The 15827-nt window shown below is 51.6% G+C and overlaps 4 protein-coding genes across 12 annotated transcripts in view; 1 reads left to right on the top strand and 3 right to left on the bottom strand.

Annotated features, from left to right (window-relative positions):
• Nucleotides 1-232: 232 nt before the first annotated feature.
• LOC140332145 (retinoic acid receptor responder protein 2-like) lies at nt 233-2764 on the top strand. Its single transcript, XM_072413439.1, has 5 exons — nt 233-361; nt 516-728; nt 990-1094; nt 1354-1479; nt 2675-2764. Exons 2-5 carry the CDS (start codon nt 537-539, stop codon nt 2762-2764), a joined length of 513 nt encoding a protein of 170 aa, XP_072269540.1. The 5' UTR covers nt 233-361; nt 516-536.
• A 2921-nt stretch (nt 2765-5685) lies between these two features.
• LRRC61 (leucine rich repeat containing 61) lies at nt 5686-8548 on the bottom strand. The gene is made up of 2 exons (XM_072413128.1): nt 8248-8548; nt 5686-6840 (listed from the first exon to the last, which is right to left on the bottom strand). The coding sequence occupies exon 2, from the start codon at nt 6630-6632 to the stop codon at nt 5847-5849; it is 786 nt and encodes a 261-aa protein (XP_072269229.1). The 5' UTR covers nt 6633-6840; nt 8248-8548; the 3' UTR covers nt 5686-5846.
• An 836-nt stretch (nt 8549-9384) lies between these two features.
• ZBED6 (zinc finger BED-type containing 6) lies at nt 9385-13680 on the bottom strand. Its single transcript, XM_072413083.1, has 2 exons — nt 13414-13680; nt 9385-12775 (listed from the first exon to the last, which is right to left on the bottom strand). The coding sequence occupies exon 2, from the start codon at nt 12650-12652 to the stop codon at nt 9515-9517; it is 3138 nt and encodes a 1045-aa protein (XP_072269184.1). The 5' UTR covers nt 12653-12775; nt 13414-13680; the 3' UTR covers nt 9385-9514.
• A 614-nt stretch (nt 13681-14294) lies between these two features.
• LOC140331810 (uncharacterized) overlaps nt 14295-15827 on the bottom strand; it is a 10406-nt gene continuing 8873 nt past the window's right edge. For all 9 annotated transcript variants that reach the window (XM_072413118.1, XM_072413123.1, XM_072413120.1 and 6 more), the window contains 3 exons: nt 15149-15334; nt 14495-14626; nt 14295-14409 (listed from right to left, as the gene is read on the bottom strand). In XM_072413118.1, the coding sequence (XP_072269219.1) occupies nt 14392-14409; nt 14495-14626; nt 15149-15334 (336 nt within the window). In that variant the 3' untranslated portion in view covers nt 14295-14391. The remainder of the gene's footprint in view (nt 14410-14494; nt 14627-15148; nt 15335-15827) is intronic.

The following is a 15827-nucleotide window of genomic DNA, read 5'->3' as shown; positions in this document are numbered from 1 at the left end:
GTTGGAGGGGGCAGAGGGGCAGTTACAGTGATAGATGAAGGCATTGGGGTCCGGAGGAGGAAAGTTGCATAGGGAATGTTGGGGGGGGGGTTTGCCCCAGGGGAGGGACAGGCAGATTGGGGAAATGATTTCTTCATACATTGTGACATTCTGTAAAGTTCCAATAACTTCCTCAAATCTCCCAGAGATAAATCTGCCCAAATGCCTCTGTGGGGTGGTTCTGGGGGGTTAACCGGCCCCCTCCACTCCCTGGGCCAGCCCAGCACTTCCTCTGCCTCTCCTCCTCTTCCCTGTTTATCCATTTTACTGTTATTCCCGGGACCCTCCAGAGATCCGACCGGAGCACACGGACCCGCTACACGTATGTAATATATCAATCTACATACAGACTATGCCCCCCCCCCCCCCATAAATCTCTCACCCCCATTATCTGTTGGGGGGTGCTGGAGGTTCTCCGGCCGTTTGGACCCCAATGACCCCCCACAATTACCCCGTCTCCCTCTTTCCATTGTCAGGTGATCGGCACTACGGGAAGAATGGCCATGAATCTGGTGGCTGGTTGGAGCCTCCTCAGCGCTTTGCTGGTTCTGGGGGTCCAGGGTGAGGTCCCAGCTGGGGAATTGTCGGAGATCCAGAACAAGACGATCCAACTGGTGATGGAGAAGTTCCATCAGAGAGACCTAAGCAATGGATATCGCATGACGTCTGTAGTGAAGGCGGTGGAGGAGGTAATTGCCGGGGGCTGGGGGTATTATGGGGATATTCATAGACGCAGCAATGGTCACCGGATGGGGTAACAAACCCCCCAACTCCATCCACCAATAAGTCTGGGTTTATATGATCCTTTGGTGTGAATGTACCCAGGTGCAGGTTACTACCCATATCAGGGTCAATTCATGTCTTATACCCGGGTACCTCTATACAGGTGATAATCACCCGGGTATATATCAGCAGCCATATTGGCCTTCATTGTCTTTATCTTCCTGCAGTTGTACGTTGCCGGGTTATTCGTGAATGTGGAGTTCCTGGTAAAACAGACGTCGTGCCACAAACATCACTGGACCAAGCCGGAGTGCCAACCTACAAAGAACGCGGTAAGTGCCTGGCAGTCCCACTGATTGGTGGGTTGGATTATGAGGGGTGCTGGGGCAGATGTCAGTTACCCTCCAACCTTATGGAGGTCACATCTCTGTACACTGAGCTCCACATTCTGTACCCCACCATCCCGGACTGTGCTGGTCCAGTCTGCTCTGTGTTCCACACTGCTCTGCTGCATTGTTGCTGGAGGACAAGTTATAACACTGGGTGACCAGCAGGGGGTGACGGGGTCTCTCCATTGTTTTGTCTCCGCAGAAGACTTATAACTGCTTCGGATGTTTCAAGTTTGAACACGAATCTCACACCGTCTTCTCTCACGTTGAGGAATGTGTCCTGCCGAGACACCTAAATCAGGTAAATCACCGACCCATATCTAGGGGGGTGATCACTGCCTATTACTACCCATCACTGCCTATTACTACCCATCACTACCTATTACTACCTATGACTACCCATCACTGCCTATTACTACCCATCACTACTTATTACTACCCATCACTGCCTATTACTACCCATCACTACCTATTACTACCCATCACTGCCTATTACTACCCATCACTACCTATTACTACCCATCACTGCCTATTACTACCCATCACTGCCTAATACTACCCATCACTGCCTATTACTACCCATCACTACCTATCCTATTACTACCCATCACTGCCTATTACTACCCATCACTGCCTAATACTACCCATCACTGCCTATTACTACCCATCACTACCTATGACTACCCATCACTGCCTATTACTACCCATCACTACCTATGACTACCCATCACTACCTATGACTACCCATCACTGCCTATGACTACCCATAACTGCCCATTCCCTCCCATCACTACCTATTACTACCCTTCACTGCCTAATACTACCCATCACTGCCTATTACTACCCATCACTGCCTATTACTACCTATGACTACCCATCACTGCCTATTACTACCCATCACTGTTTATTCCCAATCACAGTGTGACGTGTCAGGGTACAATGTCTGTATGAAGCGTGTAACATGTAAAGCCAAACATGTGATGAACACTAATGACCAATGATAGCAGCTGCCGGCCTCGTGTGTTGTGTTTGTCCTAAATGTTATTTCTCCATTATTCTGCACCGACATCGGCCCTTTCTATGGGGTGCAGACAGGTGGGGCAGAAGAAGGGGGACATAAGAGAGGATGGGGCAGATGGGGCAGTATGGTGGGAGATATAGGGTTGGCAAAGGTTGGTTGAAGGATTTGGCACCCCCCCATCTAATGATTTTCCTTTGCTTTCAGTTTAGGATGAGAAGACGCTGAATCCCTGGGGAAGATTTTGTAATCGTTGTGTCCGTCCTCCTCCAGCTGGGATCTCAGATATATTGCACTGTATATAGGAGCACCGACATATCATAGGGGTATTAGTGCCATGGCCCGTGTCTGATGTATAGGGGAAGGTGATGACTATGGGGCCACTAAGAGACCACTAATGTGACAATCAATGAGTGTGACACTGTAATAACCTAAAGAATAAAGAGACAAAATCCTGTAATAAGAAATGTCTGAGGTCCACCTTGTGTGTGAATTTCCTAATTAGCTACTGAGCTCTGTAAACAATGGAGGAGATATACGGAGCCTGGGAAACATAGAAACCGAGGCTTCAGCACCACCTGCTGGCAGCATATAAAATGTTCATAAATAACTGATTGGACTCTTCTGTCAACAGAGAGAATATTTGATGCTTAGAATTTATACAAACCAATAAATGCTGCATATTCCAGTCTCAGCCAGAGCTGTTCAGTAATCTTATCATTCTGTATATAACTCTGGAAGATTTATCTAATATTACACGAGATATTTATCAATACATACACTCACCTGTCCAACTGCTTGTTACCCCAAATATCTAACTAGCCAATCACATGGCAGCAATGCATTTCAGTATGTAGACATTAGTGCCGCCTCATGAATGGGAAGGAAAGGGGATTTCTGTGATATGAACGTGGCAGGGGTTGTTGGTGCCAGGCGGAATATTTCACAAACTGCTGATCTGCTGAGACTTTCACCCACCGCCATATCTGAGATTTACTAAGAAAGGTTCAAAAAAGGAAAATACCCAATGAGGGGCAGTTCTCTGGGTGAAGAGATCTCTGAATGTACAACACATCCAACCATGGAGCTGATGGACTACAGCAACAGGAGATCACACAGGGCCCCTCCTGTCAGCTAAGAACAGGCACCTGAGGGTACAATTCACACGGGGCCACTAAAACTGGACAAGAGAAGATTGGGAAAAAAGGTTGGGGGCTGCGTGCGTGTGTAACACCCCCGATCCTGCCACATGCCATACCTTCCCTGAACAGTAGGGGGGGCCAAAGTTGAGAGGTGTACCTCCTCCGCACATCCTGTCTGCAATAAATAGATGGGAGGGGGTTCGGGGGGGTTGTGTACTCTGGAATCCCCAGATATTTGCCCTCTCACCCTAGGGGAATGAGTACATTGGTACAGAAGTATCCTTTACCCATTTACAGACGCTGGGTTTCAAAAGATGACACAAAGCATGCTGGGAGATTCCAGTCCCAATATCATTTGTCTACATACCTTGGTAAAGATTTATTATGGTCAAAAATATTTGATTGCTAGAGGAATTGCTGAATGTATACATCATGTATTTCACTTTTCAGCCAGCAGGTGGCGATCCTAGAAGCAATGTATAATCAATGGATAATTGTAACCGATATAAACAATCGGGATCATCTTGGGTGAAAAGTGTGTACATTGGCCCCCTGATGTTGTGTAGGGACCTGTCAGGCATTGTTGCAGCAGTTAGTTGGGTGGGTGAGGGGCAGTGACCTGCAATGGTCCAAGGGCTGTTAAATATCAATGTTACAAGACAAATTTGTATTACAAATAATACATATACAGATCAAGGTTTCGATCATCTGTTTATACTGGGGTCACGCCAGAAGATGGCGCTGTGTCCTTATATGTAGCGTAAAATAAACTCCAGCTGTTTGATATTAAAGAGATTGTTGTACGCTGTATGTGAGGGCACAGCACCACCTACTGGTGGCCACTAATATTGCCCAAAAGATCATGTGTGTTCAACTCTAGGTACAAAATACTTTGACCTGTAAATTGGTAAAAATATATAATTGTTGTAAAAAAACTCAGTGAATATATTTCTTACATCATTGCTACGCATTATTGTTATTGACAAATCTATTGATTCATTTGTTGAATGTTAGCAGTGTTGGACACATTTTGTGCCCTAGGTTTATACTCGAGTCAAAGCAGTAAACCCATATTCTCAGGTAGGAGTACCTTGGCTTATATTCGGCCTATACTTCACTATCTTAAGATACATGGTACAGTACGATTGTACAATCTAAAGAACATGAAAATATTTGTGTGGTTACAGGTTAGTGCAGCCTTCATATGACCTTATCAAGGAGCGCCCTATAGTGGTCACATCATGGCGGTGCGGCTTATATGGGGGCACATACAAGGAAGGCGTTGGGTGCCTGTTTGTTTTTTAGAAAACATTACCGAGCAGCCGAAGCAACCAAATTTAAAAAAATGCGACACAGTCACATGACCTCTGCCTGCAGCCAACCGCAGAGCTTTCACAATGATTCTGTGTTATGTCTGGAGCCAATCAGGATCGATCATTGACCAGATGTCACCCCAGGAAAAGTTTTATTAAAGTCATCAATCACAGACAAATATTTCACACAGAGACCGGAATATGGCGAAATAATAATTACCCCGGAGAGAAAGAGGCGGGACGGACACGAGGAATTCCAGAATATTCCACAGCACAAAGCACGTTGACTGTCAATGAACCCCCGGCAACAAATCAGATTTTATTTTACTTCGGCCATATTCTGATGGGTGGCTTCCCGTACATGCGAGGTCAGCATTGATCCAGATTGATCCATAGATTACGGTGATCAGACATTGACGCCTCCGTCACCTCTATGGTGAACCCCCGGAGAAATGATGTCTGGTGACAACACGTTTCTGGATGATTGCTGACCCTGTGGTGTGCCGATAAAATGAGGGGAGCCCCCCGGGTATCTAAAGGGCAGCTATGGATGGGTATGAAAGTCAGAGAGCCTGAAATGGTTCTGCTCCAATTAGTGTGACCCAAGGGGCCCTCAAGGTCCACAGATAGAAGGTCTGATATACAAGAGGTCTGGAGGGCTCAGGAATTCGGGGGAGGTCGGTCCAGTAAGATAAGGATGAAGAGATCACATGTGGGGGTACTGACTGCGGGAGGTAAGAGACACAAGAGATATCCAGGGACGATGTCTGTAGGGAAGAGTGAGGGATCACTATGGTGGGTGACTACTAGGGAATGTAGCAAGATTTTACTGGGGGGCAACAGACCAAGGGGGGGGGGGGCATCCGAGCAGATAAGGAATCCAAAGTGTGGACAGGAACAGAAAGGGAATTGGAAAATTCAGGAGATGGAAGATGGGTGATGTCATGCCGGCAGGGACTGTGAGGGAGAGAAAACCAAAGAGGAGATTAGTAAATGGTTAGTGGGGGGCTGTCGGCCATAGAGGGGAGATTAGCTCATGGTGAATGGTTAGTGGGGGGAGGGGAGATTAGCTCATGGTGAATGGTTAGTGGGGGGCTGTCGGCCATGGAGGGGAGATTAGCTCATGGTGAATGGTTAGTGGAGGGCTGTCGGCCATAGAGGGGAGATTAGCTCATGGTGAATGGTTATTGGGGGGCTGTCGGACTCGGCCAGGGCGAAAGAATCAGAAGACGTAGGAATTGGTGTCACTTCTAATACTAAGTGCCCGCTCGGCCTGGGTGATGGTATCATCGGCCCTATTGCTGAGCTCTTTACACTCCTGCAGAATGTCATTGAACTGCTTGTAGGTCTCCTCGATGATGGTGCTCTGAGGAGGCTTCAGGTCCCAGTACCCATCCTCCACCCAGGGCTTGGCAGAGCCTGGCACCTCCACCATCCCATTGCTGCTGGTGAATCTCTTCAAGGAGTTGTCAATGTCCCTGCACAGGTGGTACAGATCACTGCCATTGCCTGTGACCCTCTCACCATCGATCACTCTCACACTGGGGATGGTGTCCAGCACGGCATGTCTGTAGGAGGTGTTGGCACACAGAGGGTTGCTCAGGTTATAGACGGGGTCCCTCAAGCGAATGCTTTCCAGTTTCCGAAGTCCCTTTAGACACTGCAGACTGTCGATGCCACACAGGAGGTTCCCAGCCACGTTGAGGGTTTGCAGGTTGTCACAGGAGGCCAAGGGCTCCAGGGAAGACACCCGGTTGCATGACAAGTTAAGGGCCACCATCATCTTCAGGGAGGACAGAGGAGCCAGGTGGGTGATGTTGTTGTTTGAGAGATCCAATCGTTCCAGATTTGAGCACTCCCCGATACAACCCAACTCGTAAATCCCCAGAGAGCGAAGCTTAAGGAAGAGGATTGACTCCAGATCAAACTCCCCGGTCCGAGATTTCAGCATCTCTGGAGTGATACGGGAATGGTCGGAGTTCTCCTCCCTGGTGACCCTGCTGTCCATGGTCTGGCAGTGTGTGGACAGGATGGAGATCTGTGGAGTCGGTCAGACTGTAGTCAGCAGAGCAGTGACACCCAGCACAGATATCAGTGATACGTGGCGGTGCCAATCCTCCCACCATCACCAATCCAATATAGACGACATCAGCCGCTTCATTGTATGGATGTTGTCACCTCTAAACCCGGTGCTGTATGGGGGGGTCGATGGGACTCTGAAACAAGAAAGTGGCCCCGTGGTTATTATAGACATGTGATTGGAGGTCACAGCCTGACAAGTTTTATCTCTGATTGGGAGAGAAATAATTCTGGGCGGATTGGCCAAACTCGGAAGATCAGAGAATCGTCAGCCTAATGCAGAGAGGGCACTGCCAGCCCTCGGATGGACCTTCCGGTCTGGGTAATGGGCAGTGGCGGTGACAACAGATATGAATGCGGTGACACAAGGTGACCGCACTCCTAACACAACCCCAGCCCCTGCGGTTCAGAGGGGGAATCCCGGCTTGTGGCAGCAGAGAGCCCAAGATCCCAAGGACCCTTTGACCCAGCCTTCAGGTCTATCTACCACTTGGGGTATATCTTCAAGTATAACTTTCCCCACTGTGTATGAAATATGGGGGCAGTGTGGGGTATATTTGGGGTATATTTGTGGTATATGGAAGGCTGGGTATGTATACCCATCATGCAGCTTTGGTGTGATATGAATCCAAATAAAGGAAGAAATATAATGACATTAGCCGGGTCATGTGATGCTGGAAATGATTCTGTTAGATAATTATCTGCAGCCACCGCCAGTCAGCGCTCCCTGAATACTCCCTCCGATGGCAGCACAGCAGCAGTAGAGGAGTATAAAGCGCTGTCAGTCCTCTGCAGTCTGTGGCATCCCCGGCTTCCCATTAGCTGTAAATGGTCTCTCGGTATCCCCTGCATGGGGGGTGGAGTTTATGCTGCAGCCAATCAGAAGGGTGGTTCCTAATCTTAATCCTGCGTTGCTATTGGCTGCTGGGATTTACTGTTACTGACCCTGGGATTGTTTGCTGCCTGGGCTCACCTTCACCTTGACCCCAACTCCTCAGGTGGATGGATTTCCGGTGTATGGGCCCCGACTCTGTACTCTAGACTCTCCTGTACTGCTTATCTGGGGGCCCCAGGTCCGCCGCCAGCCCTTCCGCTGATGTCATCTCTTGTCCTGGGGGCAAACGTGTGCTGGGATGGGGCAACTATCCTCCTGAGTGTGGCATTAGATTGGCGTCTGATGAATGCTGGGCCTTACAGATTCTTACTGTGTTGTCACCGTTTGGGCCCCGGGCCCCACATTCCCCCCCACCCCCTATCACCTCCATTCTCTACATCTGACCCAGGTATCCTGTAGACCCCCAGCAGCTGTTGAACTACAAATCCCAGCATCCCCTGCAGTGTATATAGTATCCTATGAAAGGTCACGTGTGCAGCCCCTCCCCCATGTCTGTACAGAAGAAAGCTCACACCGTTACTATGGGAACAGCAGAGGGAAGCCGGGGACCAGCATGACTGAACATTGTATGATGATCGGTCACACGGTGCATTCGTCTCCCGGGTGTCCCGGGATCAGATTTATATTATGGACGGTGTCACCCACCTACCGGACACACCAGAGTCACCGCATCTCATCCAAGGCCACCTCCCTGACATCAGCATGGGGCGTGTCCACAGCGCCACACAACACTGTCCCCATAGAGACACTCGTCTGACACGCCCACAAACTGGATGAAATAGCTCCGCCCACTGGCCTAAATACTGAACAATAAATATATCTGCCCGACTCCTCCATCAGCACAGCAGGGTACAGACCCAGGGACCCAGCACAGGGATGGTGGGGGCCCCATAATCAGTACATCAGGGGTACAGACCCAGGGACCCAGCGCAGGGATGGTGGGGGCCCCATAATGGGAACAGCAGGGGTACAGACCCAGGGACCCAGCACAGGGATGGTGGGGGCCCCATAATCGGTACATCAGGGGTACAGACCCAGGGACTCAGCACAGGGATGTGGGGGCCCCATATTAGGCACAACACGGGTACAGACCCACCACCCCAGGGAGAAGCATGGGCTTATGAGTGGCTGCACTCATTGGCTGTAGCGCTGATGTTTTGTTTGGAAGGCCGAAGGATCAGAACACCGACCCGGCCTGCTGAGAACCTTAGAACTGGGTCAGCAATAGCAGCTCACACATTCCTATAGCCGGAGGTCCCCTTTAGGAAAGCATCACTAATAACTCTTTGTGTGTTGGTTGCGGACTGGCCGGCTCTGTGACATCACAGGGAATGGGGGGGGGGATTACTAAACTCCCATGGGACAGAGACACCCCCCCCCCAGAGACATCCCCCCCACACACACCAATACACAGAGAGAAGGGGGGGGGTGAGCTGAAGGTAAGGTGGGAATGAAGTGTGAAAGTGGGTGAGATAGAAGGGGGGTAAGGGGCAGGTAGGGTGGGGTAAGGGGAGAATAAGGTGATATTGGGGGGAGGTAGGGTGGGTGGTGTTTCTGTATGATGCGGTGTTCCCTTTTCCTCTCTGACCCCTGGGGTTGTCATGCTGCACTTTGCCTGATTTGTGGATTTTATGGGTAGTGTTATATAAATGCGGGGGTCACTTTGTAATCCCTAGTGGGGCCCCTATGTAGCCCCAGCTGGGGGGCATTATATATCCCTATTGGGGCTCTTTTAGTCATTGCCCCCCCCCCCCCCAGTGACATTAAATCAGAAACATAAAACAAATAATTGTACAAATAAAATTTATTCTTCTCTAACAGCTGCGCGGGCTCTAGAAGTGTCCTCTGGGAAATGCTCCGGCCTTCCTGACACTACTAGAGCCTGCGGGTGAATGATAAAACCAATCATATTCACATTAAACGCCCTCGTCGGAGTCACTCTGCTCGCCCTCGTTGTCGGAGGAGAAGATGAGGGCGGGGGGGTTGTAGTTGGGGAAGTTCTCCAGGTTATATTTCAGGAAGATGATTTGCCCCATCCCCTCCATGATACCCCAGGGGCTCTGCTTGTCCAGCAATGTCTGGCGGGAGCTGAGGAGGCGCTCGGCGTAGGCGCTGGAGGAGGGGCAGGTCAGGTACACAAGGGCCAGCTTGGTGAGGGCCGGCCACAGCCACGCCCTCTTCTGCCAGTAGTTCAGGGGGTCGTCTTTGGCTCGGATGGTTTTATTGTCCTGAAGATAATTCTCCACCATGACGCAGGCCGAGTGGCTCTCCGTGGACAAGGAGGCCCCCGTGGATTGGGAGGCCAGAAGCCCGACGCTCTCCAAATGTTCAATCAAAGATTTCTCCTTGTGAATCAGTGGGGCTGCAGCGGCCACGTTTCTCCTGCACAGGGCTCCGCCGGCTTCCAAATCCATCAACTTGGTGGGAAATTGCTCCGCCTCTCCGCTCTGATTGGCTGTTCTGCCCCCATGGGGGGTCGCCATGACCTCTTTCACTTTCCTCACCAAGATCTGTTTCCAGTGGTCAATGTCGGAGTCCGGAGGCAGAATGGCCTCGATCCGCCCCTTGAACCTGGGATCCAGCAACGTGGCCAGAACATATTCTTCTTTCTGGAACATTTCATTGACTCCGTAATCTGTGGACAGCTTGAGAGCCAAACTTTCAGCTATGACCACGCCATTCGCATCGCCGCTGCTCTCAAAATGTCCACGGATTTTCTTCAGGAAGATGTGGAGATATCGGAGTTCTGGCAACACCTGGCTGAGGCAGGAGGATTCCGAATTGACCTCACGCGTGGCCATCTCGAACGGTTGTAGGAGATCCACCAAGGACAGCATGAGGTTCCAGTGACCGGGGTTCAGGGCGTCCACGGCGTCCACTTTGTGCAGCAAGAAATAGGCCTGGACGGCTTTTTGCTGCTCCAGAAGTCTCTGCAGCATGTAGAACGTGGAGGTCCAATGTGGCACCGACTCCAATCTCAGGGATTGTTTCGGTAAATTATTTTGGTATTGTAACTCAAAAAGGATTCTTCTTGCTCGGGCCGAGTGGATGAAGTGGCTGCAAACTTTCCTGGCCACGGTGAGCAAACCCGCAATGTAGCGGTTGTTTTGTAGAAAGTCTTTGACCAGCAGGTTCAGGGAGTGGGTGAAGCAGGGAACGTGGCTGCAGTTGGCCCCTTTAATGGCTTGAACCAAACTGAAGTCTCTGTTGGAGATGAAGAACCCCGGGCTCAGGGCGTGGGATGTCAGCCACAGATTGGCCTGGCGGATCAGTTCCTGCTGGATGCTGACTTCCGTGGATTCTTTGGGGAAACATTTAACACAAAGCACGGCGTGCTTCCTCTCCGTGGCCTGCTCACCGTCTGGGTTCATCACGGACCAATGAGCCGTCAGAGATAAATAATCCCCGCTGAGGTCTCCGCTCAGCACGTGGGCAGTGATGTGGATATTGGGACACGTGGATCTCTTCAGCTCGCTCACTATATTCTCACACACAGCCTCATAGATCTGTGGGACGGCTTTCCTGGCGAAGAACGACTTTGTGGGGACGGAATATTGGGGGTCGGCTCTGCCCATAAATTTGTGGAAAGCTTTGGAGCTGATGAAGGAGAAGGGCAGAGCGGTGCCACAGATCAGCTCGGTAATATTCCGGTTCCACGCCTGGGCGTTTTGGTGGTTGGGTGCATATCTGCCGTCTGGTTTTATTTTCCCCGACGAGGAGACGTCGCTGCCGTCCATCAAAGCTTCCTCGCTTTCCACGTTGTACCCCAGCGCCACGTTAAAATGCATTTGGTCCACGGTGTCGGGAATGTCGGAATACTGAAAATGGCTGAAAGAAACTTCCGGGTAAATACCCGATTCGTCCATTTCTTCATCTTCCTCATCCTCCACCTCGATGGTGTTCGCAATATTCAGTTTATTAAACTTTCCCCTCCCCCACTCCACAGGATGTTTCCCCTCCAGATGTCTCATCAGTGCCGAGGTGCCGAAATGTCCACCCATTTTGCCACGGCTGACGCTGGTTTGGCACAGGGTGCAGATGGCTCTGCAGATGTTGGTGCGGTCCAGGCGGAAAAACTGCCACACGGCTGAAATGGATTTCCTGCGCCGAGCTCCAGGGGGCACCGCTGAGTAGTCGGGGATGGTGAAAGTCTGCTGTGCATTGTCCAGCCCTTGGAAAGCACCGGGAGGGTCCACGGGGTCCGTGGTAAAAGTGGCATTGGGAAAAATTGCCCCACCAGTGTCCTCGTATTTCTTTTTTTTACTCTCAGTCCCCTCCAGGGACTCAGCCAGGACCCTTCCCCCCCTTTCTTCCTCCTCGTCGCTGGAATCGATGATTTCATATGTTTTGGGGGAATTGGGGTCCGGGGCCGATATGAACGCACAATCTTTATGTGGTAAAGTCTCAGTGGGGGGGTCGGTTGGTGCCACGGAGGATAAATTTGGATAAAGTTCCTCTTTCTCCTCCTCGTCCTCAAACGTTTCCTCTTCTTCCTCCTCCAGCTGCAGTCGCATGGATTTGCGCTGGGCCCACTCCTGGGGGTGTTTGCATTCTAAGTGGCGTTTCAGGGCCGTGGTTCCAAAGTTTCCCCCCAGTTTGCCACGGCTGACGCTCATTTTACAAAGTCCACAGATGGCCCTGCAGATGTTGGTGGGGTCCCTGGAGAAGAACTGCCACACCTCGGAGGTGGATTTCCTCTTTCTGATTGGCCGTGTCATTGAGGTTCCGTCATCCTCGCCCGGCACCGATAGTTTGGGAGGGGCCACGGACACGTTTTTCATTTGGTGAGGAGGAGCCGGGCAGGTGGAACTTTCAGATCTGTCCTCCTCCTCGTCACTCGACTCCAATTTGATTTCAATCTCCGGCACTTTTTTTAGGTCACTTTTTTGCTTTGGGCTCGGAATCTCCACAAAGTCCACGTCATTCGGGTCGGCGGGGAGGAGGAGGTTCTGGATCGACCCAACTGCCTGGTTCTTCTTCCCGTGAGACATGTCAGTGCTTCGTACTGCCGCCCTGGTGGTCCGCCGCCCCCTCCAGGATAAATTCAGTGCCATGTTGGGTACAAATCAGCTGTTCTGTGGCTGCGGATGTCCGGTGACCGGCGAATGGAACCGGAAGTCCCGGGGCCAACCTTCCATGGAGACATCAAATCCATAATCCACGGAACCACTCAGAACCTGAACCAGAGGGAAACAATGCCGGGTTATAGGAGACGTATCAGCATCACGGGGTAATTATACACAGCAATACTCCCTCACACTGCCCGGACTGCGGGTACTTACCCCCCACACTGCCCGGACTGCGGGTACTTACCCCCTCACACTGCCCAGACTGCGGGTACTTACCCCCCCACACTGCCCAGACTGCGGGTACTTACCCCCCCACACTGCCCAGACTGCGGGTAATTACCCCCCTCACACACTGCGGGTAATTACCCCTCCACACACACACACTGCGGGTAATTACCACCTTCTAGTGCCTGGACTGCGGGTAAGGTTCTGATCACAGTGAGGGGCCTGCAGGGGCAAAATACCAATGGATTGGGCCTCTGCTGCCCCAATGGGCAATAAATGGAAGCCTGGGCACCATGCAGGGGATTGGGGGACAATATTACGGCGCCTCCTGTGCCCCGGGCAAGGCATGGCACCCAATGTGAGGGCTGAGATATTTGGTGGAACATACAATCATTGTTTTGTTTTCCTGGCCCCATGAGTCCTCCAATCACCGCACAGAGATCAATACAGGGCCCCTGGGGGTCACCTGTGGGTTCAGCTTTCACCCCCCCCCCAGTATCGGTGTTAGTGGTTGAACTGACCTGTACACCCGTTACCGGAAGTCCCCGGCTCTGTACCGGCGATGTTTTTGTTGTTATTTTGTTTCGGTGCCGCTCAGCGATCCGCCATCATCCCACGGCAGGGCGAACCATGTGAGGGGGGGGACTCTGAATGGTTCAGTCCGGATTGTGTTGGAAGCTCAGCAGGGGATTCCTGATTCTCCCCCCTAATAGTGAGGTAAATGGTAGAGTCCAGCAGGCAGCGGCGCACGCTGACCCTTCCCGCGCCAGAAGGGGGAGGGGCTGAGGGAGGGAGGGGGAGGGGCTGTGAAATCCCCTCGGAAAGCCGACGAACGTCTCACCGATCAGATTGTACAGCCCCTCCCCCATATAATCACATCTGTACGATCAGGGCTCTAATCATCGCCAGGAGCCGTCACCCGGGGGAGGGGTAAATCACAGCGCCCCCCAGGGGCCAAACTGACCGATCTCAGGACAATCTCTGCGTGATGTGATTGTATGGAGTTCATTACATAGATCCCGGGGGGGGGGGGGAATATAGGGTCCCCTCCCCCGATCCCTCAGTGATGACCAGGGCTGTGATTGGCTGGCACAGGTTGTGCCCGATATCGTTATGGACCAATCAATCGATAGAGGTCAATACCGACATTCCCCGATCTCTGGAGCCGGCCTAGTGCACTCATCACCGGTGAATGTTCAGGTGAATGTTCAGAATAAATGGTGAATATCCATTGGTCCAATCACACCCATAAACCCGCCATTTATTCCCCAAGCTGACGCCGCCCTATGGGAAGGGAAATCCTCAGGCCGCCTTCAGTGCATTGATTGGCCAATGATTGGAGGGGCGGGGCCGGTATATGGGAGGAGCCTGTGTGTGGGAGGGACAACAAGGACACCGCATGGGAGGTACAAAATGATGTTTATTGATAGATGATTGTATATGGGGGGAGGGGTAACAGAATACAGGGGGGAGGGGTAACAGAATACAGGGGGGAGGGGTCAGATCAGAATCTCCATCTGAAATAAAAAGAAAAAATTATTAATAAATCCAAGGCTCCGCCCTCCAGAGTTCCCCTTAATGGTGACATTACTCCGCCCTCACCTTCCTGTCGAGTTCCCGGTGGGGGAGATCTATGGCGATCGGACTGTGGGATCCAATGAGGCGGATATACCTGGGCTCCTTTTTGCCGGCCCTGCGGTTGTCGGAGTTCCCCTTCTTCTTCCCTGCCCTCTCCTGCAATGGTAGTTTCCTGATCAATACATCGGGATTTGATGTTCCATATTTCCATCACTATACAAGATTTGGTGTCGGGGCCCCTTCTGTCTCCAGGATGGAGCTGTCCTGGGGCCCCTCGGTGACTGCTGACCATACCCCCTACTTCCAAGTATCGGAGATCACATGACCTTCTACTCTTTAAACAGCCAATGAGCTGGCTTGTACAGGGTCACATGATTCACCCCATTGTTAGGGGGCGCTCTGTTCAGACCATTGGTCCTCCACCAGACAATGCATGCAGTATCGGCTCTGTGCAAAGCCCCGCCCCGTTATTCTCAACTCCACCCCTCTGTTAAGCCCCACCCATCTCAGCTAAGCCCCGCCTTGTGCTGCCATTGTGTTGCGGCCCCTTTAATAAATGATCATATGGTGATTTCCAGGACTGCTCGCGCCTCCCTGGCTGTCCAAAAGGAAAAGGATTCACCATATTATTCACTGCACAGATTCATCCTGATTGGGGGAGGGGAGCTCGTCCCTTACCTTGGTGTCCCCGTCCATATTTCTCTCCCATGGGAAAGTTGAAGTGATGAGACTTCTGTGCCCGGAGTGCGCTTTTATTTTCTCTTCCATTGGCTGCTCAGGATCCTGGCGGTGATGGGGGTGGCGGTGGCGATGGGGGTGATTGTGTTTGTGGGGTCCCCTCTTCTCCCCCTCCAGGTATCCGCCCTGAGATATAGGGGACACACAATCCTCATTAGAGAGTCACTCCGCCCTGTGATCTGCCCCTCCCTTGGACTGCTGAAGCCCTGGTCACAGTTTGGCCCCCACCAGCTTGGAATTACCCCAGCAGGGGTATTGGGCCGTCACTTCACTTCCTGGTATGTTCATATTGAGGGCCCAATACACCTAGGACCCCAATATGGGTATTATCTGACTAAGAATTACCAGCACCAACCTACCAGGGCCCCATATAGGGGAGGGGGGGTCCCTGGGTAACTGGGCTTCACACAAAGTTTCACCGGACATTGGATGAGAAGTTTTGTGGTCCCATGGGCAGAGGGGGTGGGGTTATACTGAGGCATACCCCTGACCCTGTATGGATATACATAATGTATAGGGGCGGTCTGTGGGGAGGTCTGTGGGGGCAGTCTCTGGGGGTAGTCTGTGGGGCAGTCTGTGGAGCGGTTTGTGGGGGAGTCTCTGGGGGCAGTTCGTGGGG

This window comes from Pyxicephalus adspersus, chromosome 5 (genome assembly GCF_032062135.1).
Source record: "Pyxicephalus adspersus chromosome 5, UCB_Pads_2.0, whole genome shotgun sequence".
Taxonomy (NCBI): Eukaryota; Metazoa; Chordata; class Amphibia; order Anura; family Pyxicephalidae; genus Pyxicephalus; species Pyxicephalus adspersus.
This window is presented reverse-complemented; position numbering and strand designations above follow the sequence as displayed.

Excerpts from the sequence above, each read along its gene's own strand:
- LRRC61 (XM_072413128.1), bottom strand. The coding sequence starts at position 6,632 with ATGGACAGCAGGGTCACCAGGGAGGAGAACTCCGACCATTCCCGTATC.
- LOC140332145 (XM_072413439.1), top strand. The coding sequence starts at position 537 with ATGGCCATGAATCTGGTGGCTGGTTGGAGCCTCCTCAGCGCTTTGCTG. Across the intron at positions 1,095-1,353 it reads GCCAACCTACAAAGAACGCG|AAGACTTATAACTGCTTCGG; the intron begins GTAAGTGCCTGG and ends TTGTCTCCGCAG. Across the intron at positions 1,480-2,674 it reads ACCGACCCATATCTAGGGGG|CTACTGAGCTCTGTAAACAA; the intron begins GTGATCACTGCC and ends TTTCCTAATTAG.
- ZBED6 (XM_072413083.1), bottom strand. The coding sequence starts at position 12,652 with ATGGCACTGAATTTATCCTGGAGGGGGCGGCGGACCACCAGGGCGGCA.